The sequence below is a fragment of the Thunnus thynnus genome, chromosome 7 (genome assembly GCF_963924715.1).
Source record: "Thunnus thynnus chromosome 7, fThuThy2.1, whole genome shotgun sequence".
Classification (NCBI taxonomy): Eukaryota; Metazoa; Chordata; class Actinopteri; order Scombriformes; family Scombridae; genus Thunnus; species Thunnus thynnus.
In genome coordinates, this window is record NC_089523.1 from 17924589 (window position 1) to 17951771 (window position 27183).

The 27183-nt window shown below is 40.5% G+C and overlaps 2 protein-coding genes across 3 annotated transcripts in view; both read left to right on the forward strand.

Annotated features, from left to right (window-relative positions):
- The first annotated feature begins 1349 nt into the window (after positions 1-1349).
- ube4a (ubiquitination factor E4A (UFD2 homolog, yeast)) lies at positions 1350-13057 on the forward strand. The gene is made up of 20 exons (XM_067594687.1): positions 1350-1462; positions 3198-3367; positions 3566-3742; positions 4737-4849; positions 5042-5194; positions 5362-5521; positions 5661-5863; positions 5947-6138; positions 6238-6571; positions 6727-6853; positions 7059-7366; positions 7548-7680; positions 7805-7995; positions 8251-8351; positions 9141-9254; positions 9473-9647; positions 9746-9926; positions 10153-10300; positions 10445-10602; positions 10808-13057. The coding sequence occupies exons 2-20, from the start codon at positions 3238-3240 to the stop codon at positions 10941-10943; spliced, it is 3234 nt and encodes a 1077-aa protein (XP_067450788.1). The 5' UTR covers positions 1350-1462; positions 3198-3237; the 3' UTR covers positions 10944-13057.
- Positions 13058-15502: 2445 nt separating this feature from the next.
- Positions 15503-27183, forward strand: part of kmt2a (lysine (K)-specific methyltransferase 2A) — a 43616-nt gene continuing 31935 nt past the window's right edge. Inside the window, exon 1 of one of the 2 annotated variants that reach the window (XM_067594689.1) lies at positions 15503-16110. In XM_067594689.1, coding sequence (XP_067450790.1) covers positions 15865-16110 — 246 coding nt within the window. In that variant the 5' untranslated portion in view covers positions 15503-15864. The remainder of the gene's footprint in view (positions 16111-27183) is intronic. The other variant, XM_067594688.1, reaches the window with a different exon arrangement.

Below are 27183 nucleotides of genomic sequence, written 5' to 3' on the forward strand. Positions count from 1 at the left end.
TCTTTGTCTTTGATAGTCAGAATCAGCTTTATTGGCCAAGTATATTTACGCATACAAGGACTTTGACTCTGGATTCTAGTGGCTCTCAATGTGTTTAGACACAGCAATGTTCAGGAAGGACAACAAGCTGAACAAAGATAATTAAACATAAACATATTACTATTATGTACAAGCAAAATAAATACATAAATTTAGAAACAACAAGTGGGCAACAACATACAATGTCTATAACCATTTTTGTAAACTGTAAACAGGATAAAATAGTGCAAAGTTGTGTAAGAGTGCTGAGAATAAATATTGAATGGGTAAAAAAGTGACAAGTTACTTTATATACATGCAGTACGTGGTTATATACAGTATATACAACCTGATCAAATATACAGTAATGAATTACATGTAAACATGTTATTGCACATTTTGTATTTTAAACTAAAATATATATAATTTGTCAGTACAGTGGATATTACAGTGTTACAGGGTTATTGCACAGTGACACAGTGAGTTAATTGTCTATATTGCTCAGACTTGAACTAAGTCAAATTTGTATCTCCTTACAGGATATTGTTCAAACATTTTTAGTGTTTTGTTGTTTTTCTTATACAATATTATTCAAACGTTAATATTTTTGTGTACTTAAATAAAGCACTTATGTCACAACTTTTTCTATTTTCTATTTTTATTTATTTCTGTCTTTAGATGCTCAAGAGGACTCTTTGACTCTCCCTTCCCATATTCAAACAGCTTTATTGATGGGCATGGTACTAGCAAAAAACAAACAAACAAAACAAAACTTATTCTCAAAGACTGGAAGACACCAGCTCCACCGTACTTTAGAAACTGGTGCATGAATTTGCTTTGGTTATCCACATGTAAAAACTGCGATTTAAAAATTGAAAAGGTCTACATAAATGGGAAGAATCTTGGGGTCCCTTTTTGCAATATCTGGACTCAATTTGACTGTATTTTATGTATTTATAGATTGGGCTTTTTTTTCTTTTTTAATATTCCTATTTTTGTTGGGCTGTAATTAATAGTCGCTTATGGATGATTTTTAAAAAGTCAAAAAGGTTGGAAACCACTGGCTTTTTATATTATCCATTGTGTCAAATCTTCATCTGAAAAGTAACTAAAGCTGTCAGATAAATGTAGTGGAGTAGAAAGTACGATATTTCCCTCTGAAAATGAAGTGGAGTGGAAGTATAAAGTAGCATAAAATAGAAATACTCAAGTAAAGTATAAATACGGTCAGGGTACTAAAGTATAATACCTCAAAATTGTCCTTAAGTATAGTACTTGAGTAAATGTACTTCTTTACTTTCTGCCTGCCGTGAAGTTTGAGTTGAGCCACTCAGCGCTCCGTCTCATTTTGATGACGTTTACATTTCTATTTACTGAGGAACTGCTGGTTTCCTAGAAGCGATTTCTTAATCTAAAACATACATTGACCCCCCTCGTCAAACAGGTACGACAGCACTCTTTATGATTTGTATTCATGACTTAGACAGGTGAGGCAGGAGATTCTGGTAAGAGTTTCTGAAATGAGTGTGGAAATGGAGCCGTGGTGACAGCTTAGCTAACTTGCTAACTAGCCCAGTGCTGCTAGATAACCCTGCTAGCTGACTAGCGTCGACAAGAAACCCCGGCCTTACCTGCTGAATTGCTTAACAGGTGACATGACACTGTCGAAATAAGACAGCTCCATGAAGTATCACGAGTTGCTGAACTGATAAACAACATCGTAACGGTGAGATCTTAGCAGCAGTTTAAAGGTTCACAAATTTCTCAAGTGTGTCTTAAAACAACAGTCAGGTGCTCACATGAACACTGAGAGGGGTTTTCCTCGCTGTAATCATTCCTCATGTTTATACTGGCCATTAAAAGTGTTTTCCATGTAAGTGATGTAGGCCAAATCCAGTCATTTTGTGCAAAAAATGCATTTAAAAGTTTATCTTAGGCTTATATGAGGCTTAAGCAGTCTGAGTTAGTCACATCAACTGGATATCTGCCACTTTTACAGTCTTTTAGCATCAAATTCCCTCGTTTTGTTTCCCTGTTGAGCTGCAGTGGAGGTATAGTAACAATAAGAGGGACTTTGGCACTAAAAAGACACTTGATTTGACTATCTGAAGATTTATATTAGCTTCAGATAAACTTTTAAATACATTTTTTCACAGAAGGAGGCTTGTGGATTATGAAGGGATCTTCTAATAGCCAGTATGAACAGGGGGAATGATTACAACAAGAAAAACCTATTTCAATGTTCATTTGGGCACCTGACTGTTGTTTTAAGACAGACTTGAAAAATTGTGAACCCGTCCTTTAAATGAAGTACAATCGCTCTATTAAAGCATTACTAAAGAATAGTAGACCTGGGACTAAAAGGTCACATTCATGTGCGTTCTGGGAAACAAGAAAGTAGACAAGCTGGCTAAACAAAAAGGGAAACATCAAAGTCAGAATTGAAGAGTTGAAACCGTATTTCCATCCAATTAAGGTGAGAAGTAGGTGAAGAGATAGTAACGAGGATGTAATAATGAGCAGATTGAAAATTGGACACCGTAATCTAAATAGCACACTTAACATTATTTAGACAACAGTAGAGCATGCCTTTATAACATGCAGAAAATATGAGGTAAAAAGAAGAGAAATGTTTTCAGGATTGCAGAGATAAGGACTAAAATGCACTCTACAGTGGGGAGGTAGTGGTGAGGGGACAATCTTTAAGGACAGCTGGACTGATTAAATGACTGAAGGACCTGAGCAATGAGGGGAATTAAACTCAGAGGGAGGCAGTAATGCAACATCAAGGTCGACATCTGCTGGAAAACTCCAAAGGAGAAGAGGAAGATTGCCAACTGACCCTAAAGTACCTTCTCCATAAAATACTGACTTTAAACAACTCCCCATACAGAAAAAAAGATAATTACATGTGTTAACTGTAGGGCACATTTTGATGTAAAGTAGGGATTTAATTTGGTTTGTGGTGGCCTAGAGACATGAAGTGATGATACTACGTGCGATCAGGGAGCTCTGCATTGTATTGTATTATAAGAGTTAGGTCATGATAATATTGGGACAATGATTTCATGTGTACTGTATGTGGAAATATACTGTATATACTCACTAATCCCTTACTTGGTTACTCTTCTGTTTCGTTTCATTTCTGTTTATTTGTTGTGTCCTCATCGCTCTTTAAGGCTGGGATCTTGGATGGAGTGAGTGTTGAGCCCCAGTGAGATGACTGACCAGGGCAACAACAACCAGAACATCTCCTGCAACCCCTTTGCTGCCCTCTTCGGCTCACTGGCTGATGCCAAACAGTTTGCATCAGGCCAGAAACCAGCACAAGTGTCTGCTGAACCACCATGTGAGTAGAGAAGTCAGAGCTGCTGCAGTCCTCAAATAACAACTATAGCCAGTACTTGTATGGATTAACTGCAGTTCACACTAAACACATACACAACATAATCTCATCTTTTGTTTTTAGTCATTATAAGTCATACTAAAATCTGGATGAAATTTATCCGCATGGTTCCATACTTACTTTCTGCGTCTCATATTGCAGTGGAGGACTCAGGAGAGAGCCAGTCAGAGTCAGAAAACTCTGTGTCAGACAGTGTTGATGACAATGACGACTCTGTGGCAGAGATCAGCCGCTCCTTCCGATCCCGGCAGGAGCTGTGTGAACAGCTCAATGTCAATCACATGATCCAGCGTATATTTCTCATCACCCTGGACAACAGTAAGTAAAAGGAGACTTTGATAACGTATACCCCCTTTCATGTAGCGGAGGTGCGTAGGATGCAGGTCTATTGAATATGTGTTGGATCCACCTGATAAGACAGCTGCCACTGATCGCTGTTATCAAAGATTCCAGTCTGTAGTATAATTTTAACCACTTTACTTATAAACCAGAGAATTACACATTACACCCCATTCAGATACAGTCTGAATGGGGTGTAATGTGTAATTGGACGGCACAGATGCAATATCTAAAATTCTGCAACATCTAGTATAGTTATTGTAGCCATAGGTTCACAGTAAAACAGTAGCAATCCTTTCTTCAGTGACCTGTGTTCACCCTCATATCAAAGATGATCAGTATGTAAAAGCCTGGGTGTGAGAGGTGGGTGTAGATCCAGGTCAGATAATCCACGTTGCCTTTTAAAACTCCAGCAAACCATCTCCCCAGGTCCTTGCACCGATGTGAATGAGACGTTAAACGGACAGCTAAGTGCTTGATGATGTAACTGTGTGTATCCTAAATAGCTGCAGAGTGTGTTCTGTTGCTCTCAGTGGTATCGTTGGATGATGATAGCCATCTTGAATGTCAAATTTAAAGTTTCCAGTTAGTAACAGATGACTCATCATCCCCCTCACACATACTTCACACACTGTGAAATCTCTACTGGGTCTCTCCACCACTGAGACTGCTTAGGATGAGTCATCATTTTCAGGAAATGCAGTCAAAAAGACCCCCCTCCCCCCTCCCCTATTTACACATAGAGCCCCTAAACAAATCCCTCAGCCACCTCATTCTGAAATAAACCAGAGCAAATTTTTGCTGTGCATTTAATCCTCCTGTGTCTTATTTATTCAGATGTTGAGCTGTTGATTTATTCCTTAAATACAATTAATCCAGTGTTCATGGTTTGGTTTAAGCTTGTGCGTTGTTATATGTAACATTATTTTAACTCTTTTTGTTTAATACATCCTGGTTTTGTTCTCTTACCTAGGTGACCCCAGTCTGAGAGGAGGTAATGGGATCCCTCCTCGCTGTGTGTACTTGGAGGAGATGGCTGCAGATCTAGATGGACAGGACTGGCTGGACATGGACAACATAGAGCAGGTCTGATGTCATCACTATTTATGTCAGCGCTCCTTTCTTCTGTCTTGTTTCATTCCTCTCAACAAAGCACTAAACGTTTTGTACAATCAGTGAAGAAAATGCAACCTGTAAGCAATGCCAAGGGCATTCTTTAGGCACAAAATAAGGCTGAGATTAAGTTGTAATCTGTGATGTTTTTACTCTTTCATCCAGGCGCTTTTTAACCGTCTGCTGCTGTTAGAGCCAGGAAACCACCTCATCTACATGACATCATGCAGCGCTGTGAACCTGTCTGCTGACCGTGACGCTGGAGAGAAATGTGCCATCCCTTACCTTTTCGCCTGCTACCAAAGGGCAAAGGAAGAGGTGAAAGTTTTTTCTACATGACTGTAATTGAAGAATTTGAGCGTAACTATTTTCTAAAAGGTTTTTCAGAGATTGCCCTCAGTTATAGTCTATTCTTAGTCATTGGACTGTAAAAATGACCCATGCTCTTCTATAATTCAGTGGCCTCTTGACTGTCTGTGCACCAGGTGACGAAAGTACCAGAGAAGTTACTGTCGTTTGCTGTTCGCTGTAAGAACCTGACAGTTTCAAACACACAGACGGTACTGCTCACCCCAGAGATCTACATCAGCCAGAATGTCTACGAACAGCTTCTGGACCTGCTGCTGGAAGCTTTCAGTGGAGCACGTAGGTTTTTGATTGAGCCAAAAGTGTCCAAATGTGTTCTCTTTTTTTTCCTCTCATTCTATGTTTGTCTGCACTTGTTTTGTCTGTTGTCTTTCGTGAAGCTTTGCCTCTAATTTTTTTCCAATTCTCTGCATTTCAGAGCCAGAAGAGGTGATTGAGTTTGTGGAGGAGGTCATTGCTGGCCTGTTCACTGATCAGGAGGTCCGTACTTTTGAGGAGGTGATAGTACCGGTGTTTGATATCTTCCAGGGGCGCATCAAGGATTTGGATCTGTGCCAACCTCTCCTCTACTCCTACCTAGATGTTCTCCTCTATTTCAGCCACAATAAAGACATTGCGAAGGTCAGGAGACACACAGAGACATTTTGTTTGCTGATTGTAACATAAAGTATCTGCTGTGACAACAACAGTTTTGGTTTTTCTAGGTGTTGGTGGAACACATTCAACCCAAAGATCCAGCTAATGGTTTGCAGTACCAGAAAAGCCTTTTAGGGGCAGTTTTAAGTATCTCTTGCTTATTGAAAACCCCTGGTGTGGTGGAGGGTCATGGCTACTTCCTGAACCCCTCCCGCTCCAGCGCTCAGGAGACAAAGGTCCAGGAGGCCAACATCCACCAGGTGAGCAGATTCTGTTTAGTTTGAGGTTGTGAGTGAAGTCACCTTGATTGTCAAAGCAAAGTAAGAGGGCTAATGATCTTTACCCTCCTTGTGTTGCAGTTTATGGGCCAGTTTCATGAGAAGCTGCACCAGATCTTGAAAAACTTGCTCCAGCGGTCTGGTGAGACACGCCACCTGCTCCTCTCATGGTTGGGCAGCTGTCTGCAGGCTAACGCCGGCCGAGCCAAAATATGGGCCAATCAGATGCCTGAGATCTTCTTCCAGATGTACGCCTCAGATGCGTTCTTCTTAAATTTGGGTGCAGCACTTCTGAAGCTGTGCCAGCCCTTCTGCAGGCCACGTTCGCCCAAACTGCTCACCTTCAACCCCTCCTACTGCGCACTCAAAGAGCTGAGCGAAGAAGAGAGGCGCAATCGCAATGTGCATGCAAGAGGTTAATATATACAGTATTAATGTGGCAGCTGTGGGATTTGTTTTGTTTTTAAAATTGGGTTAATAGTGTTTTTCTACAGCTGTTTTATTAAATAAATTTTTCCAAAAATGTACATTAAATGTCACAACTGAATGATCACCTATATCATGCACCAGGTCTCGACAAGGAAACCTGTCTGATCCCTGTGCCCCCTCAGCAGCCGGTGGAGTCTGCACAGTCTTACAGCCTGCTGACTGAAAACCTCATACTCACACAACTCACCCTGCATCTCGGCTTCCACAGGTGCACATAATCAGTCAAACAATGTATCTTCCATATAGAAGTTTAAGAGAATAACAAGAGTTTCCTCAAATAAAGCCTTCACAGTTCCATAGATCCCACAACAACGTATGTTCCTCATGTTTGCGCCATATGTCGGCATTAACCTATGCTGTCTTGTTCTGTTTGTGTCCACGCACCTGTGTGCATGCATAATGTGCATGTGCAGACTCCACGAGCAGATGGTGAAGATGAACCAGTCTCTCCATCGGCTCCAGGTGACATGGCAGGAGGCCCAGCGAACAGGCAACCCAATGTCGGAGCAGCTCCTGGAGCAGTTTGAGCGTCTGATGATTGTTTATCTGTCAACCAAAGCTGCCACCACGCAGCCTGCCATGCTGCAATGCTGCCTTAACCTCCAAGCTTCCACTGCTGCTCTGCTGGTTCAGCTTGGTGTGGGAAACCAGGGGCCTGAACATGTAGCACTCAGTTTCCCCCTGCCCTCTCTACAGAGTACTATGCTCTGCTATGTACCAGGTACGTCGCATTTTCCACTTCTCTACAAATACAGTGGAATAGAAAACTTAAATTTGAACCTCTGCACAGTGGATACTGCAAAATGTTGTGAAATTACTACATGTGATGTAAGGTAGTGATTTTCAATCATTTTTCATATTTCTCAACGTCATAGTTATGAGTTAAGTGGTTTTTTTTTCAGAATTCTTTGCAGAGAATTTGGGAGATTTTTTCATCTTCCTGCGTCGATTTGCTGACGACATTTTGGAGACTTCTTCTGAAAGTCTGGAGCAGATTCTTAACTTCATCACTGTCTTCATGGGTAACGTAGAGAGGTACGTGATTTAATCTGTCATGATTATAGTCTGGTGTCAGGTGACCTGAAAGGAAGAATTGTGATCCCAATAGGGTTTGAATAGTGCATTGCTCCAAACCCTCCTTTCCTGCGTCCCCCAACAGGATGAAGAACCCACATTTAAGAGCAAAGCTGGCAGAGGTTTTAGAAGCAGTGATGCCCCACATGGAGCCCGTGGCTCCCGGTGCTGCTCAGCCAATCGTGTTCCAGCGAGAGAGAGTCTTCTGCTCCTACAGACACGCACCTCAGCTGGCCGAGGCCCTCATCACTGTGTTTGTAGACATTGAATTCACAGGTGAAGCACATAGTTGTTTTCCTTGTAAGTTTTGAATTGGAATGTGAAGGATTTTATCTTTTATCTTTGTATTAAAGTTACAAGTCTTTTTTTTTCGAATCAGGTGAAACTGTTAAGATGCTGGATTGTGTGTGCGCACCTGTGTGTATTCTGGAGATGAAGATAAGGGGAGAAGCTCGAAGAAGTGAAAACAAAAGCATAGTAGCAGTGATAAACATTTGACTTTGTTTAGTTTTGCTCTTGTTTTTTCTTCAGGTGATCCTCATCAGTTTGAACAGAAGTTCAACTACAGAAGACCCATGTATCCCATCCTCAAGTACATGTGGGGCAAAGAGAACTATAGAGAGAGTATCAAGGTATTAAGAACTGAGTATCTTTGACATTCTTCATCCTATTAAACTGTTTTCTCAGTAGCTAGAAACAAACTCCTTCAGCCCCTTTCATGAAAAATGCTCTTACGTAAAAAATCATTCACCGCTGTAGGCATAATAAGAAATTGATAAATGTGTGTTCAGACTTCATACTGTTGAATTACTGTATAATGATGTTGGTATTAGAGGAGCACTGGCAAGATGGCAACATAGGAAGAATATAGATATGATGTCAATATTTTCTTTAGGTTGTACATAAAAATCTTGCTGGGCTCTGAAGTGTATTTTGGAGTTTATGATTAGGCAACTTCATCAATAACTGACGTTGATTTTTAGTGACGGAGCAGAAAATACGCTTTTCCAGAAGGCCTTCATTTTTCCTCACTCTCTCACCCGTCTCATCTGTTATTTTCTGGTTAGAGTTGAGTAGTAGTGAGGAAAGGTGAAGGAGTAAATAATCTGTCGCCTTTGATTTACTGATAAACTGTTCAGGATGTTTCCTTATATACAGTAGCTTTCTAAAAGACAATAAAGGAATGAGTGGGAGCAAAAAAGGTGTACATAGTTTACTTCTAAGTGATTTTGTGTATACATAATGTATTACCAGTCAAAGGTTTGGACACACCTTCCCATTCCCTTGAATGAGAAAGTATGTCCAACCTTTTGACTGGTACCGTATATATATATATATATATATATGTATAGGCGAACTGTATTTTATTAAGTTGATTGATCTTAATATGTTTTTCATTTTGTTGAACTTCTGTGTTTCAGCATTTGGCAGACTATGCATCTGACAATCTGGAGGCCATGAACCCCCCTCTGTTCCTCAGGTTCCTCAACTTACTGATGAACGATGCCATCTACTTACTGGATGAGGCTATTCAGGTGAGACTGTGATGCATTTTGTTCACAACCTTCTATACATGCAAAATGTATATACCATCATAACATATACCATGTTTCCACATCTGTTAAATACATAGTAAAATTATTAATTTCATTTAATTTATTATCTTAGCAGTGTTTTGTGTAAGATTCACCATTTTTCATGAGCTCAGTTTAGAAAAATGAAATTCATATGTGTGTCTACTTTTTTTTTGTAGTACCTGAGTAAAATCAAGGTTCTGCAGCTGGAGCGGGATCGAGGGGAGTGGGACGGTCTGGCCCCTGATGCCCGGAGAGAGAAGGAGTCAAGCCTGCAGATGTTTGGACAGCTGGGCCGCTTCCACAATATCATGTCCAACGAGACCATTGGCACACTGGCCTTCCTCACCTCAGGTCAGGCAGATTTGATTCTTCATATTGATGAATCCATTTAAAGTTTGTCTTCATCTGCCTCATGTTTTTTTTTCTTTAACCATTTTCCTCGTTTCCAGAGATCAAGGGGATCTTTGTGCACCCCTTCCTGGCTGAGAGGATCATCTCCATGCTTAACTACTTCCTGCAGCACCTGGTGGGTCCTAAGATGGGTGCCCTTAAAGTCAAGGACTTCAGTGAATTTGACTTCAAGCCCCAGCAGCTTGTTTCTGATATCTGCACCATCTACCTGAACCTGGGGTATGTTGTGAACACACTTCTTTTACATCCTAAATAGATGATATAATTGGAAACAAAGGACAATAAACTTCAAAATAAACATTTAGCAGTATGTGTTGATATTTTCTTCTTTTAATTTTGTTCTTTTATTGAGGCCATATTCTCTGGAGAAGAAATACAGTGGCACACTGCTGAGTACAAACACTATTTTTGGTTTCCAAATTTAAAGTGTTTTTGTCTTTGGCAGAGATGAGGAGAATTTCTGTGCCACAGTCCCAAAGGATGGACGATCGTATTCTCCTACCCTCTTCTCCCAGACAGTTAGGGTACTAAAGAAGATCAACAAACCTGGGGACATGATTGTGGGTTTTGGACTCCTTGCTGATAAAATAAAGGTATCATTTGACATATGTTTGTCAGAGATAATCCTGGAATTCATGTTGAGTTTTTACAAACCTTATGAATCTATGCAGTGGTCACTGTGGTGTATGCGGCAGGAAATTCTTCAAACGTTGGACGTCATTCTGTCTCTGCTTTAGTCCCATGCAGACAGACAGCAGCAAGAAGAGGAGACTTATTCAGATGCCCCAGATGAGTTCTTAGACCCCATCATGTCAACCTTGATGCTTGATCCTGTTCTTCTCCCATCCTCCAATGTCACAGTTGACCGCTCAACTATAGCCAGGCATCTCCTCAGGTTTGTTACTTCCGACAAAGCACTGAAATTCTCTCGAGGTGATATCTACAAGGCATTGGTACCCATTTGATTTTTATGTTGGTCATAAATTGTCTTTTCTTTGTTCTATCATCTGATTAGTTGCTAAGGGCTTTATGTATATGTATAAAGCTGGTGTGCAGGAGTCAAATAAGGAACCACTTATTGATTTCTGTCCTCCTTTCAGCGACCAGACAGACCCATTCAACCGCAGTCCCCTAACCATGGATCAGATCAGGCCAAATGAGGAACTCAAACAGCAGATCTTGCAGTGGCTGGATAAGCATAAGCAGGAGAGGCTGCAGATGGGACCTAGTGGCTAGCCTCGATCCCTCGCTGTGATAAACAATGACTGCACCCCCGTTTTCTCTCCCGGCCCACGTCTAGTGTGCTCCTCTCTGCTTCTCAGCTAATCCATGGTGTGCTTGCCTCTGTGGATTTCTTCTGACTCCTCCGGTCCGACTAACATTGCATTAGCCTTTCATGCAGCCTTCATGCTCAGTGGATTATCTCTGTGACAACAGTCCAGGCAAACTGTAGCCCACCGGCTGGTGACAAGTTCAATATACACACACAGTAGCTGTTTGACTCCCATAATGCCCTATGGTAAACATTAGTAGGGCAACACAACCTCTGGTTCCTCTCTCTCTCTCTCTCTCTCTCTCTCTGAATACTGTGTATTAATTAGTTATCATCACATTCAGAACTGTGGCCAGGAGTATCTGTTCAACAAGACTTGTTGAATGTACTATATGAACTTGTGACTTACCTGCTGGCGCTAACAAGATTTTATACTGCGAGGTAAGTATTTTTGGGAACTCAGATGGCAGAACAAAGATGAAACTGTTAATGATTTGACCATAATTTCACCTACAGTAAGAATACGTGATACACTGCCTTTTTATGTTTTTGAACACCCTATATTTTAGCACTTTTGGCTGAAACTCAAGCAGCATGCTCATTGTAAATAAAATTAGAAATTAAATGTGAGGCATAGATAAAACTGGATTAAAATGTGTGTGGCTCTTATTTTATTGGCAAAGATATAGATTTGCTCTCCTGTGGCACAACTCTGCACATTTGTCTTGGAACTGTCTGTATATTTTATAGGCGTAATAAGGGTGATTTCTTTTAAGTGCAACTGTCTTTAATTAAGCACCAATTAAAGATCTTGTTAGGATATGAGAGCTCACTAATTAATAGATCATTAAATGAAAGGTTGAAAGGACACTGTTGCTCATACTGAAATGCAGAGTGGAAGTGCAAGAGCTGCTCACAGCTGTTAGAAATTTAAATTAATTGCTCCAATGACATCTTGGACAACAAACAAGCAAAATAAATCTTTGGAAAAACTTTTTTTCCTCACATATTGTTTTTAAATTGGCAGTAGTACTCCAACGTGGCAGTCGTCAGTTGCCTTATTATCACTTCTTAGTAGTGCAAGGCAGTAAAGGTAAATATATATATATATATATATATATATATATATATATATATATATATATATATATATATATATATATATATATATATATATATATATATATATATATATATATATATATGTATGTCTATACTGAGTAACCAAAATGTCTTCCTGTGAACACTAGAACATGGTTTGTAAGTATAAATTTAGGTATTACTCTGAGAAATAAAAGTGTCTTACAAAGAAACTACCACTTAATGTATTTTAGCACTGCAGCTTTCAGTATCAGAAGGCATGACGTCATTCATGACATGTTGAACACCACTGGCTGTTACTGGTCTTTGCTTCTGATTTTTAAACTGGAAAATCATTACATCTATTCCATGTATGGTCTTAATTTTAAGGTTAAATTTCTTGATTGAACCACAAAATGCCAAAATATGGAGTGTTCAATGATCTTTGACTGGCAGTGTGTATAATAGTCGTCATTCCCCTTTACGTCATTAACATTTATGTGATTAACTGATGTAACCCCGATATAGCGTTTTGAAAGGATTTTTTGTTGTGTGCAAGCGTAGTGTTTCAACGTGGGCAAACAGCTGATCAATAGAATCGGTGCCTAAAACCACGAGCCTTGCGGTAATGTCAGCCAATGAGGGTCTGACTTGTTTCATACAGTTGAGACTTTACTATTAGTTTGTTGCTTTGAGGCATATAGAGAGCTGCGGGTAGAATATTAAAGAAAGATGGTGAGAAAAAGATCACTTGTTTTTGAGAAGCTTTTTTCAATTAAAGAGTTTTAATTCAAAATCAAATGTATAAAATGGCAAAATGTGAGAGAAAGATTATGTGTTTGTTGGCATGCCCTCATACTGTATGTTGAATATCTACCACCTGGATGATTACATGGGTTAAATTATAATGCAATATTTTTGTTTTAATTATCATTATAAAATGTTTATTTTGGATGTACAGTATGATTAAGAAATAAAACAAATGTGCATTATATAAGACACTGTTATATTCTTATTCAGGAATATGATAGCAGAGTGTTTTCTTTACCAGTATACGATATCAGTCAATTGAAATAGATCATTAAATTTAGATACTTTACCAATACACTAACTGATATTTGTGAATGATGTATATTGAATCATGAGGCTATGGTAAATATTAAATATTACACTATGAATATTTTACTTTTAAGTAATATAAACAGTCTCAGATGTCTTTGGGTAGCATGTATCTGTCTCCGTTTGGAGGGTTTTTGAACTCTTAAGTCTCTTCCAAACAACTTGTACAGGAGCTAGGGATGTGCCCAAATACAAATACATTATTTGGCAAAGCACAAATAGTGGGGTTTTTTTATGAATAGTTGTTTCATACAAATATTTTAAAAATTACTTGTTTTCGGGAAGAAAGAAAAAACATGTTAAATACCAGCGCGCAGGTCAGTTACATCGCTATCTCAGTTTCTCTCCTCTGCTGCTCTGTTACATCTATCAGCAGGTCTCAACGAGGGGAGTCACATCCACCTGCTACATGATGCACATTTCCTAATTTAGACATCACTCCTGGAGTTGGGGATGTTCCCCAGAGATAAAGCTGAGCTACTGACACACGCAAAGTGCTCCCAACAGACTCTCCATAACCTGTTGTTTCCCTTCTCCTTTCCACAAAGTAAAAATAAAGCAGTAAATGAAAAGTGCAAAGCAAGAACCGCCTTTGAAGTTCTTCCCTACGTGTGACACGTTTTGCTGTCTCTGTGTTATTGGTGTATAAATAGGCAGAGGTCTGTCTGTAATGAGGTGATGAGTAAAGTTCTAACTCAGTAGTCAGCGCAGTTGTCTGTGATCTGGGAGACTCCAGTTCGAGACCTGATGTGGGGACCTCCTTTGTAAGGTAGTTTATTCATGAACACTTATTGTAACACTTTAATTTTCTAAAATTAAAAGTGTAATAAAAACAAAAACTGGATTTTTAAGCCTCTTTCCTCTTTTATTCAAATACAAATACAAATACTTTTGCTGCCTCAACAAATACAGATACAAATAAAAATACTGGGCTCTCTGCACATCCCTAACAGGAGCAATGTCTTTGTGTAAAACTATGACCCCATGACTTGGGGATTAGTATAATGTCCTCTTCATTGTGCATAAGATGCTCCTGGTTGTAACTTTTAAATCCAGTTGAAATCATAAACTTAAACATTTATTATAAAAAATAGCTGTTTTTGTTCATGAGTATTGATAGACTGCCCCAGGATATAGGAACTTCAAGTTTGTTACTGGATTGTGTAGTTTTCATCTTTATATTTTGCATATACTTTGGTGGTAGTTCAAGTTCAAATTGTCCACTTGCCCACATTGAGTTATTTGGTTTGGGTTTAAGCACAGACAGTAGTTTCTAAGTAAAAATATAAACATGTTAAGTTGACAAAACTACATTGTTCTCAAAGGCAACTTGCTATAGTTTGTCTTTCACTGTAAAGGTATTTATCAAACTGTTCTTTCAAATAAGCTTCTCTATTATTCTGTAATAGAGGCTCAATTTTCTCTCTGAGATTTAGTGGTGTTTATTTTGAAAAAATACGTATTATCTATAACTTTATCTATATTAGGTTGTAAGTTGTATTTTGGCTGATACTGTATTTGTAATGAAACTTAAAGATTCTGAAAGCATATTAGGGCTGCCAATCTAAATGAAGGACATCTTTGTAAATTAATAATGCGTATTATTAAATCCATATGTTTTACAGGTGATGAAGATCCCTGATGATAGTGTCCAGGAGCAAAGATTTCAAGGTGGAAAAAACATTTCTTATGCTATAGTATAATAAATTAGTAAGGGACCTTTGCAATATCAATCCACCTGCAACATTTCCACCCACCAGATTTATCTACTTTAACTTAATTTATTGCCAAACATAAGTTGTATTTATAATTCTCTGTTAATTAATCAATTACATGCATGTGAAATAACTCCATATGGTGCTTCTCTTCCAATGAGCCATCAGTCCAATGATGCATCTTCCCAAAACAGAGATGGGTGTGCACAAGCACACAAGAGCAATAAGAAGTGTGTTTAGATAGACAGAATATGGTCAAAAATCTTGAAGAAAGATTTTTTTGCAGAGACAGTTCTTTTTTTCCAATCTCTTTTATACTCATAACAAGACTTAATATTGGGTGTTTGGGTATTCAGGCATGGTGGTAATTCAAGGGTCTAGTATGCTAATGGAGCTGCTCTTATCTGTTTGATATGCATGTGTGGAGCTGAAAAAAATCACCACAACTCTATTTGTGCAGCAGGTGTTATTGAAATAATAATTTCACTTGTTAAATGTCATAGCAAGTGGAGGTGGTGGAGCAGAGTAATATCCTTCATTGGGTGCGGAATGCATTGCTATTCCCTCCTGCCATAACACATATTCTAATACAGATAACTATCGCAGCCTCCTGTTAGTAGATTGTCTGTTGTCTCGGTTTGGCTGCAGTTTATAAAAGGCTTCTTATCTTCCTGTTTCAATAAACCACAGTGAAAGCTAACGGTCTTGCTCTTCCTTGCGATTCAAGTGCGACGCTTCTTTCCCGGGCAAAGCCCCTGAACCTGATTTGGATTAAGCCATGCAGAGTCTGAATAGGGCCGCTGAGAAAATGCATTGTCGGGGTTTCTTCAGTTCCGCCCCGCAACATGCATAACGACGTGTCGGCCAGTGAGAGTGCAGGCTGCGCTGGAGGTTGTTTATGTGAAGTGCTGGGTTAGGGTTCCGCCCACCGAGGTATCTCTGATCGCAGGGCAGACAGGCAGAGTGTAAAATGGCGCACAGCTGTCGGTGGCGGTTCCCCGCTCGGCCCGGAGGGAGCAGCAACTCCGGTACCGGGAGGAGAGCGGGCCGAATCAGGGTTACTGCCTCTCTGCGGAATGTTTCGGGAGCCCACCCCAACGCAGCCGGGCTCGGACCCGGGTTTGATGCTGCACTACAGGTCTCTTCGGCTATCGGGAGCAACCTGCAGAAATTTCGGGATGTTTTGGGGGAATCGAGTGACTCGAGCAGCGGGGAGGTAAGCACAGGACAGGGGCAGGAGCAGCCCCGGCGGTCACCCGGGAGCATCGGTCAGACAGCTGCGGGGACACGGTGCATCTGGGGGAGCCCGTTTCTTCCGAGCTAACGGTTACTCTCTCTCTGCCCAAACGTTGACCATCTTTTCCCTCTTCCTAACGTTAAGTGAGGCTGTGAGAAAACTTGTCATTGCCAGGATGCTCTGTTAACTTTGAGTTGGGCTGCTGTGGCCTTAAACTCCACACTTTTAATGCTCTTACAACATTTAACTTTAGCTAGAAAAACAAAACAAACGGTTATCAGATGTATGGTCTCAACGGCTCTTACTGGAAAGTTTTCCTCACCTTTTACTGGAGTGTGACTGAGGACAGGCTACATCCACACAGTTGGGATGAACTGGTGCTAACGTCTGTGTGCTAGCCCCGACCAAAACACTGCAGGGATCTCCTTGGTTTCATCCTTTAAATTAAATATACATATCAGTTAACACATTGAACATTTGCTGGCACATTTGGTGACTAACTCACAGTGTAACTAAGCCGTTACAACTGGTTTACTAGTTAGCTACTTGACATTAGCTTTGATGGGAAGCGTTCACGGCTGGACATGTCGCCTTCAAATGCATGTACATTAACACACAGTAAAAGTTATCGTCCTGTATTAGCGTTATTACGCGTATTTCCGGCAGTAAAACTGCATTTAAATATCTTGTGTCTGTTATAAACATATATTTAAAACGATGTTTCCTCAGGGTGCAATAGCTTGGGGGGCTTCAACATAGCGTGTAAATGTGTTTGAAAACAAGACATGTCAACTTGAAGGAGGCGAGAGCACACAATTGTGGTTTGTAAGTAGCTAACGTGAACTCAGCTAGTTTATTATTTACTTTACTTGCTTCCACATTTCTATCAATAGTATATGAGCTCAGGGGCTGGCTGTTTGCAGTGAGGTGTCAACCCCTTGCAGCCAAAGCTTGGCTAACATAGCTGGTTGGTTAGCTCGCAGGCTAGCTGTCTACATCTCAGAGCTAAAACTACACCATTATTATCCTCTCGTAAGCGATGTTAAAGTTGCAGGTTTGCTTGGGAGCTTGCCGTGTTTACCCCCGGCTAGCATATAGCTATGCAGCGGGGTTAAGCATATTAGCTAAAGTTGGCGGAGCTCACACATACAACTAAATAATTTTGCTGTTTGGTGTTAAAGCTAGGACAGCTACCATGCTACGCACTACGCCACGCTAGCCATCGGGGCTATTGCTGATGCATAGGAAAATGGGAGGTGGACATGTTTTCCCCTTCTCTGCACAGCCAGTGCGTAGCTAGTACCAAAAAATAATACGGGGGGTTTTTTAATGCTTGAGCTCGAACGCAGAGCCACACACTCAAAATGTCTCTCTTCGGTGTTTAAATGCTATTGCGAGTATGTCGACGTGTTTTTTATGATCAGAAAGGAGACATGCTAGTGACAGTGCGCATGCAGGGCTGGCTACAATAACAACGAGCCCCTTCTTGACGGGCCGTGTGATGTGGGGGTGTGTTCGCCTTAGCGAACTACCATCTTCCTTCTCCATGATGAGCAGCATGCGTTCATTGCAGTGGGAGTACACTGTGTGGTGATGTTTACCAGCAGCCCCAGTGCTTCTAGTCTGACGCTTATTTAGTTGACGCACAGCAGTATTTACATACATACTGGTTAGACATGTAACTATGTTTTTATCTTGAATTTGATTTTTTTTTCATATGTTATTGAATCATGTTTTGGAGATTATAATAGCTGTTTTCATAGTGTAGCAGTCAGACTTTGTACAGTATTGGAAGATATTTCAGTCACTACTTTAGCAATATCCACCTGACTGAGCTTTCATTGAATACCTTTTTGATAATGTATTTGCATTTTCTGAATATATATCTAAAGCATGGGATGGAAGGAGAAGAATAACATGATAGATAAATCCCTCATACTCTGTTCTATATGGATTGCAGACTGTTGGTTTATGACCTGGTTCAACAGTGTTTGGCACTAAGGGATGCATGGATGCATATGTAGATTTTGTTTTGTATGGATGTGTGTAATGTGTCTTGTGCTTATGGGGCTGTGACTGTGTATTTGTTGTTTTCATGTGTGGGTTATCTCCTAGAGCGTGATTTGTAGGAGGGTTATGTTTATGTTTGGTTTGTTGTTGGTCAATGTGTCTGAATGATTCCATGAGGGATGGGTCAATAACCAGACATGAAAATAAAACTATTCATTCAATCCACTAATATACAGTGTACTATGCTCTTGCATAATAACATAATTGAACAGTCTATACTCAGCGAATAGTATATTATAGTAGTGGTTGTATCTCTAGTTTCTATTCTATTTTGATTTATTCTGTTTATTTTTTATATTTGAGTTAGTTTATTTAGTTATTGTATATAATTAAGCCTTTAATTGCATTTGTTTCTTTTACCTACCTCACTTTAATTTCTTCATGATATTATGGACAAACATAGATTTTAATTTATATAACATCTTTGTGCGCTTTTTAAATTACTACAGTAGGAATCACACAGACTGACAATAATTGAGAGTATAGTACTATTTTGGATCTGTGTAGACAGACCATTAAACCATTAACTAGGGACCATTAAATCCCTGTGGAAGATGCGGATACAGCAGGGTGATGTCATTGATTTTAAGTACATTTGTATTGTCAGTTGATGCTTTATGATGTTCTGGGGAAACAAACATGGTACTTGAAATATTTTTGTAATAAATACTTTTGCGTTTCAATTGCTTTTTTAAGCTTTTTGAGTTCTTTCCACCCCTACTTTGAAACATGATGATGAGTGAACGTGTAGCAGTATTGGGGATGTGTAGAGACAGACCGGACTCCTGGTGGAGCTTGAAGCCTATGCAAGATGCAGACACAGTGTGTTGATTTCATTGATTTTAAGTACATATATACTCCAATGTTTCTCCTAGGTTGACAGCTTTGGCCTGGTGGCCTGGTGGGGGTGGGGGTCCTTAGCAGCCACACATTTCTCCATTCTCTATTTCTCTGTTTAGCACATACTGTCAATGGTTTAGCGTCGTCAGGTTAGGCTAACCCATTGGTGCTAACTTCAGGGCTAACCCCCTTCACTTTTCCAGCAGTTTGGGAAAGAACAGACAAGACTTTTCTTGGTCTTGAGAAGCCGCAGCATTTATTAACTGACAAACTGTAGCTTGTACTGTACATTTACTGCCAGATTTAAAATTTACTGCTAACCTTTTTCTCTGCTCCGATCGCATTTACCATCACTTTTCTGCAGCTCGCTCTCTCATTCCATGTTAACCACTCACTCACTTACGTATTGCCCTGTTCCTTAAAAGGAGATGCGCTACCAGGAGTTTCCCAGACAACGACACAGACATTGACTCACGTTTTGAAACAGCGCCGCTCAGAGGCTCCCAAACGTTATTGATTTCCAAATGAATGGGTATTTGGCTTTATTTTTGGCATTTAAAAAAAAAAATCGTCTGGAGGGATCTCATTGTACAATTATAGGGGAAACCCTGTACTGAATCAAAGCTTTATGATATTCTGGACAAATATTAACTGTAGTTGAAATATCAACTTTGTGAGCAAATGGTTTTTTAAGTAACAAGAAGCTGCTCCTTCCCCAACTTCAGTGAAGGGTATAGCAGTATTTGGGATGTGTGGATCATTAAATCCCCATGGAACCTGGAGCCTATGGACGTTTGCGGACACAGCATGGTGATTTCATTGAGAAGCAGTGTAGAGCCTGTCTGGCCAGACTGGGGCAGGATTGTTCAGGCTCACCGCAGCCTGCTGAGCTCACAGGGCGACCCTGAACAGAGCGCCAGCCGGACACTTGGCCACCCCTCCTTCCTCCATCCAGGCAGAAAGACCCAAATCCACTTCAGACACACACAACCCCGTCTGAGAGGCAGAGCAACTTTTCTTCTGACAGCTGCCACTTTGGAATGGATTACTAAGCCTATTGGGGTGGCTCAAAAGGGTGCTTGTCGGCTGTTGCTGTCCAAATGAAGGCATTTGTTAGCTTTTGTGTGTGTGTGTAGGGAATTCATTTTCTTGATCCGGCCAAATTGCCGTTGCTTGTTTTGGTGCCGAGACTTTTTTGTGAATGTGTGACTCCCACCACCCCTCACCTCCACAACCTCAACCCCAACCTCACTGTCCATCTAATCAGACTTTGCATCATTTTCCCTTTTTATTCTCGGCCCATTATGTCTGCTGCATCCATTCCAATCACATATTATAACCAATGTTTAATCATTCATACAAAAGTGCAGCTGAATAGATGTATCAACCCAAATGTCTCTTTGCCTCACTGGTTAGAGAGAAATGGTGTGTTTGAGCGGAAGGGGCGTCAGTCCAGCAGGTGTTTGGCCTATTTAAATGGAAGACCCCCCCATCGCCACCCCCATCCCCCCCACCCGCTTACCCATCCCCGAGACAGCGTGTGGATTGGAGCAGGAAGCTTTGTGTCTGCTTTTATTCTTGCTCTCACAAAGTGCGGGCGGCTGAAAGAGCGCAGGCAGGGATATCAAAGGGTGCAGGGCGACCCCCCTCCTCCCCACGGGACAACGCTGGGAGGAGAATTAGTCACAGACCCTCCCATCCATGGCTTTATTCTGCTACAGCAGGCGGGCAAGGAGCTTTCACCTCTGCTTTAGGAGTTGCCTGACTGAGAGAAAGGCGGCAATTGTGTCGTCTTTCTTACTCTTTGTGTGTGTGTGTGTGTTGGGGTGGGGGGGTTTCAGGGTGTCCCTCAGACTTAATGTCCCTCATTGCACTCAGGAGTAGGCGTGTCTTCTTTGTCTTTATTTTGATTAGAACTTCAATTCATGCTGCCTGGTTGGGTGAAGAGTAGAGGATGTGTGTGTGTGTGTGTGTGTGTGTGTGTGGGTGCCTGCCAGCCTCTGTGTGTGTGTGTGTGTGTGTGTGTGTGTGTGTGTGTGAGAGAGAGAGAGAGAGAGAGAGAGAGACACACCATGCACACGTGCCAATCACTCTGTTTGTCTTTGTCCATTGACTGTCTTCGTCTCCTTACGTGCGAGGTGTAGGAAGAGGAGTCATCTTGCCCTGGAAAGTGTTTGTTTTGGTCTGTGTGCTGTCAATGAGCAAATGTGAAACAGTAGCACTCAGTGTTGGAACACTTGAAAAACAAATGTCCACCTTTTGCCCAAGGCTGACAGGGGTCACAAGGCAGTACCAGTGTATAATTCACTCTGGTGGAGTAAACAAGATGCTGTAATCAGTGACTAAGGTCTGAAACTTCAATAAACCTCATAGTTGCTGCTTTGTAAACTTAATAGTATTTGTTGGTTTCCTGTGTGGCCTTTATGAAGGGATGTGTCATCAGAGCATATAGGGGAGTATGAGCTCACTGCCAATTTACATTCCAGGAAGAGATGAGGCATAGTCTGTTCAGTAAATCCAAGAGGAAATCTTCCTGGAATGTGTCAAAAAAAATGTTTTTTTTCATACCAAGGAGGAATGGCCGCTTAAGAAGTATGAGTATTCTCCAGCATCAAAGTGACTGACAGGGTCCTAACCTGAAAACTTACTCATCCATTTAACATCTCTCCTTCCTGTCTGACTCACATCCATGTCCTCCTTTTCTACTTCACTGCTTGAAGTTTTCCTGTGTTGAATGTCTGACTTAAATCTTAGTTCATGTCTTTTTGTAATACTTGAATGTCCAACATGATCATATGTGTTGCACCTTTTGCCAGGTCACTGTGACTACAATACTTTCATATGTCATCAGGGGTTGCTAAATAGGGGTGTTGGCCAATTTGGTGGCTCCTTTGGGTGAGGCATTTGCCACACAACTGTAGTGTCTGGGGTTTCAATCCAGCAAGACATTTGTCACACTACCCCCTGCCTTTCCCAGACTTCTACATCTGTTCTGAGAAAGACCCGAATGTGAATACTTGGGGGTGGATTGAACTGTATTTCTTTAAAAAATAATATTTATTAACCATGTAAGTAGTCACCTACATGGTTGTCCAATCAATACAAGGAAAATATTGGTTGGTTAATGTGGAACCACTTGCAGTATTCAGTTGGTGATATTGTTGTGACTTAATCTTAACATGTAATCTGTGAGAATTAAACCTTTTAGTTGTTATTAAAGTTAAAGTTGAACATAATAAAGACAATATGAGTGATAAACTAGCACTGAACAGCAACTGTTTGCCGCTAATGACTGCACAAGTAGTGGTTAGTCTTTCCAATAAGATCTTGAGATCAACAGTTGTGGTCATTTTGCTGGTTGCAAAATATAGTAACCAATTTATCAGCGCTGTATATTGTTGAAAGGACTATACAATGTTTGCATGTTTTAATCCATTTAACACCAATCACATATATCTGACAGTACTGCAAATCACTTTCTTAAACATACCATCGTGTGTTTTAAAGAGAAGGAGTTGGAAAATGTCCGCAAAGCCAACAAGATTAGCTAATCACAAGTTATCTCTATAAAGTTTATCTAAAAATAAATAAGAACATTTTGGTACATCTTGTCTATCAGGAAGCTGGTTTTAAACATTGCAAGGATGAAATAGATTGTATTACATCTGAGAAAGAAAAATAAATGGAGAGAAGATAAGAGAACAAATGATGATTGATGATACATTTCATGAACAACAATGAGAAATGTAGCTGTGCCAAATCTATATGGGTTGAGTTATTATACCTAGTTTAAAACTTGGACTGTTTTTACAAACTGTAATATACTGGAATATTACTTAAATACATTCCCTAAAGAAAGTTTTACATCTCTGCAATGTTTTTTTTTTTTTTTCATTTCTACAGTATCGGCTTGTGGCAACTAAATCAGGATTAACGTTTGCTTAAGTTAAAGCAACTAATATCACTTAGATAAGTTTAGGGGCAGGTTGTGGTTATGTTTGGATTTTAAGAATATTAGCACTAGCTTCTAGTTTGAGACAGAATGTGAATCCAGGTCCAACATTTGTACAGCTGTCCACTTCCTAGCCCACACGCCCTTACTTTTTGTTGTGCTATATGAACAGCCTGCTACTTCTGTAATGTTGTCTGTATGTAAATCACTGATGCAAATTAATTGCATATGGAGATAATTAGTAGGGGACATGGTTGATTGATCACAATAAGGTTTTTTTTTTTGTTTCTGAACTTGTTCTTTTTTTTTCACTTCAATTGTTTTGTCTGTTGTTACTCCTCTGACACCGCTGAGTTATGAGGCGTTTGTGATGCGTTACAGCTTTTATTGGCACCTGCAGGCCATACCTATGTACACATACTCTCACTAATGAGGACTAATATATGTGGTTAAAATGAATCTGGTTTAACTTAGTCTTGGATTCCATAATTATCTAAAACTAAGATGTTTTTCTGAATGCCATGTTAAGCGTGAATTGACTTTTTTAGATTTAGGCCTACTTGTTCATACCCTGCCTGGGAAAGTGGTCCCCACTCCTGCAAGCCAAGGACAGTGAAAGTCCCATTGGCTTTCTCAGCTTGCAAAAGCACCGTCAAAATGATACAGAGATGAATACCTCAAACCAAATTCACATCCGTCTCATAGCTTTCCGGGACAGCCCCTTTCACCTCCTGCTTCAACAATGAATCACACTGATCTCCTTTTCTCTAGCATACAGTGACTTTATATCAAGTCATTTATTCACTGATCAGCTAGATGAGACATGACAGACCAGCAGGAAGTAAAACTGCTCAGTCTTGTATGGTGAGAGTGACAGCAAAAGCCAGCAGAGATGAAGAAGAACTTGAACAGTCATGTTCAAAAACATTCTTGTTCTCTCCTCAGTTGAAGAGATGAGATAGAAAGGAGAAAAGGGAAACTCAGGTCTTTCTAGTAACCTTTTTATCCTTTGCATGTTATAAGGCAAAACAGTACATGAACCTTACCTCGCTAGTCTACTACAGTGTTTGTTTACTTCTTGAAGTTACCTCCCTGTGCCTGGCCTACTATTGAGCTCATGGTGAGCCTTGTGTTTCACACGCTGCTGCTCTCTGCTCAGCAGCCAGTGGGCGGGAAGCGAGCGAGCGAGCAATAAGTGAGTGACTGAATATGTGTTTGGGAGCATGGCAGAGGGGGAGGAAAGAGAGTCTTGTTGTGTGGGAGGCCTGTTTAGATTTGGATTTGGCAAGCTTCTGCATGAGCATGTTGAAAACCCCAAACCCCTTTCATCCTCTGTGCTCCCATGAGACGACTTCGCTCCCTCTGTTGCTGATAGTGCATGTGGTCAAGATGCTGCTTCCTCGTCTCTTTTTTCTCTCCCCCTCTGCCTCCTCCTACAGCCCTCCTCCTTTCCTTACTCTTGTTTGCTCGCCTTGCCCGTGCACCCCTCCCCCGCGTCCTCACCCCTATGTTATGCTTGTTTACATCTCGCTGCGCAGTTCATGTGCAGGGCGTGTGGTTTTTTTTTTTCTTCTTTTTTTTCAGTCTACATGTATGTGTGCATGTGTGAGGCGTTTGTGTGTCTGATGGATTGAGGAGGTACATGTACGCATGTATGTGTGTTTACATGAACTCGTGCGGTGCGCTCTGTGCACTTGCCTCTAGAAAAGCGTGTTGTGATGTCATTGAGTGCCACTCGCACTATCACAGCGAGTCAGAGCTGTCCGTTGGTACTCCGCCCCCCTCAGCTCTGCAACAACACCTACCAAGAGCAGCAGCTTGCTCAGAGAGGAAAGGATGCTGGAAGGATGCTGTGAGGATAGAGGAAGAGGAGAGAATGCTTAGAGACTGAAGAAGCATAAGAAGAAAAAGATGCTCAAATGCACTAGGAAGAGTGGAGGATGCTCAGATTTAGAGTGGCTGCCAGGATAAACAGCAGTATTGACTGTCTGTAATTGTTGTTTGTTTCTATGTAGAACAGATGAAACAGCTTTGTTGCACACAAGAATGTTTCTTTCATATTTTTTAATCTAGATTCCACAGTGTGGATGTGTCAGAGACATTCATTTATCAATCATTAACATTGTGATGTGTGTAGCTGGTGGTAGTTAGTTTGCATATAGTCATGTGCACACACTTGTGTGGACTACACTTGGATAGCAGCTGCTCTACAAACTGGGCCAGTGAGACCTCAACTGCATCCCCACACGCTGCTATAAATAAACATGATGAAATGACACACTCACCTCCACTCTTAAACACACACACACTGATTGCTAGAAGTAGTGGCTCAAAGAAGATGCTGAAGATGTTAATCATCCTTGGACGAGTTCTCCATTGCACATCTCAAGGCTTTACTGAGGCATGAGAGGGAGGATAGATGGACAGTCTGTGCATTCAGTATATTACATTTACACATGATTTCTTGAATTTGTATAACAGGATTTATCATCAGAAATGTCACACATCCACCGTCAAGTCACAGAGAAGATAAACACATGTTTAAGTTAGTAATTCAGTACGTGAAATATTAAGTGCAACTTGTGATACATTTGCTTATATGTGTCTCTGAAACATAATCTTTTTGTTTTGCAAGACCGTAGTACTTCATTTATTACAGCCTGTTTAATCTGCCAGGTTGGGTTCTCAGATACCGTATGATGACATATCATTATGGTGGTGATTCTTCATGGTTGGTGTTTCTTCCACTGGTTTTATTGTACTTGCTCAAAGTAATAACAGTTAAGTGTCTGTTCACACAGAGACATGTTCAGGAGGAAAACTTTTGCTTCCCATGTGTTTCATTGGAAGAACGCAACTTTCACCTGTGTGTGTTTTCATTGTAATGATACTGGTCATGTCAGTCATTTAAATGTTGTTTCTTTGGTTTGACAGTCTAACACTTTGGTCCAAACTGAATTACCTTGAAATTTGGTAGACCTTTATGATCCCTACAAGGTCAACCATCATGCTTTTGGTGATTCCCTGATTTTTAATTCAGCGTAACTAACAGGTCAAAATCTTCTTCAGTTCATGACAGGATGCCCCTAAAACTTATGACCAAATTCCTGTCTTTGAGATTAATAGTAACGTTAGCTTGCTAACATGTCATTAAATTAATTTCCATCCATAACAGACACCTTATAACCAAAGCTGGGAAGTGCTATCTGAAGCTGAATTTATACTTTCCGTGTGTGCGGGTACGCAAGGGTCAACATGACATATATTTTGTCATAAATGGGTGCACATGAAGGCTTTGTGCGGACATCTGCGTACCCCCAGTTTGTCTCGACCTCACGGCCACTACACTGTCTACCTGTAGATGCCGAACTACTGTGCATGCGTGGAGAGCGGACTCCAGAAAGTAGTATAAACAGAACTACTATGCATTTGTGGTGTCCGCAGCTGTCCATGTATGTGTCCACTCGGGAGTATATCTGTGGCTTAACCCGCATTTAACCCAGGTTGGCTGACATGCATTGATCCATTCAGATAGATTGCACTATGTAAGTTTGACTCGCGTCGCCGTGTATAACTTGCTTCATGTACATTGTACACACATTGTAACTTAATCAACTGAAATATGCAACATTATATTTAAGTAGCTAATATTAGCATACTTGCGTACTAACTACATGTTAAGTATCAACATGTCAACATCCAAAAGGCGTGACAACAATTAAAATTGTATACAGGTAGGTGATGTTAGAATTTAGCTTAAAGTGAAGCTGAGTGTAAGTACACCTGCTGTCAATGTAAAGCTCAGTCTGATGAAAATTGAGCCATAGCTGAAAATGTAGGTCTGAGTCTGATAAGCTTTGCCCTGGCTGTCTGTGTAGCTATATATGTATGACCAACCACCTTAGCATTTTACTGTTCCCTCTGGGAGCCGGAAAGCATTGCTATGTGTTAGTCACCGAGGAGAATTTGGATGTTTGCAATTCAAACTGTCTGTTGTGGTTTGAGCCTTTTCCAACTGCAGGCATGCCATCCCAAAAGCCAGAGAAAAATGAGAGCACCAAAGTAAGCCAGCAGGCGAAAGTGAGATTGAGCACATCATTATAGCCCTGAAACCTTGGTCTTCATTTGAGTCTGACTTCAAGAATGACTCAAGTGTTGCACATCTAGGCCAAATGACAATTATGTACCAT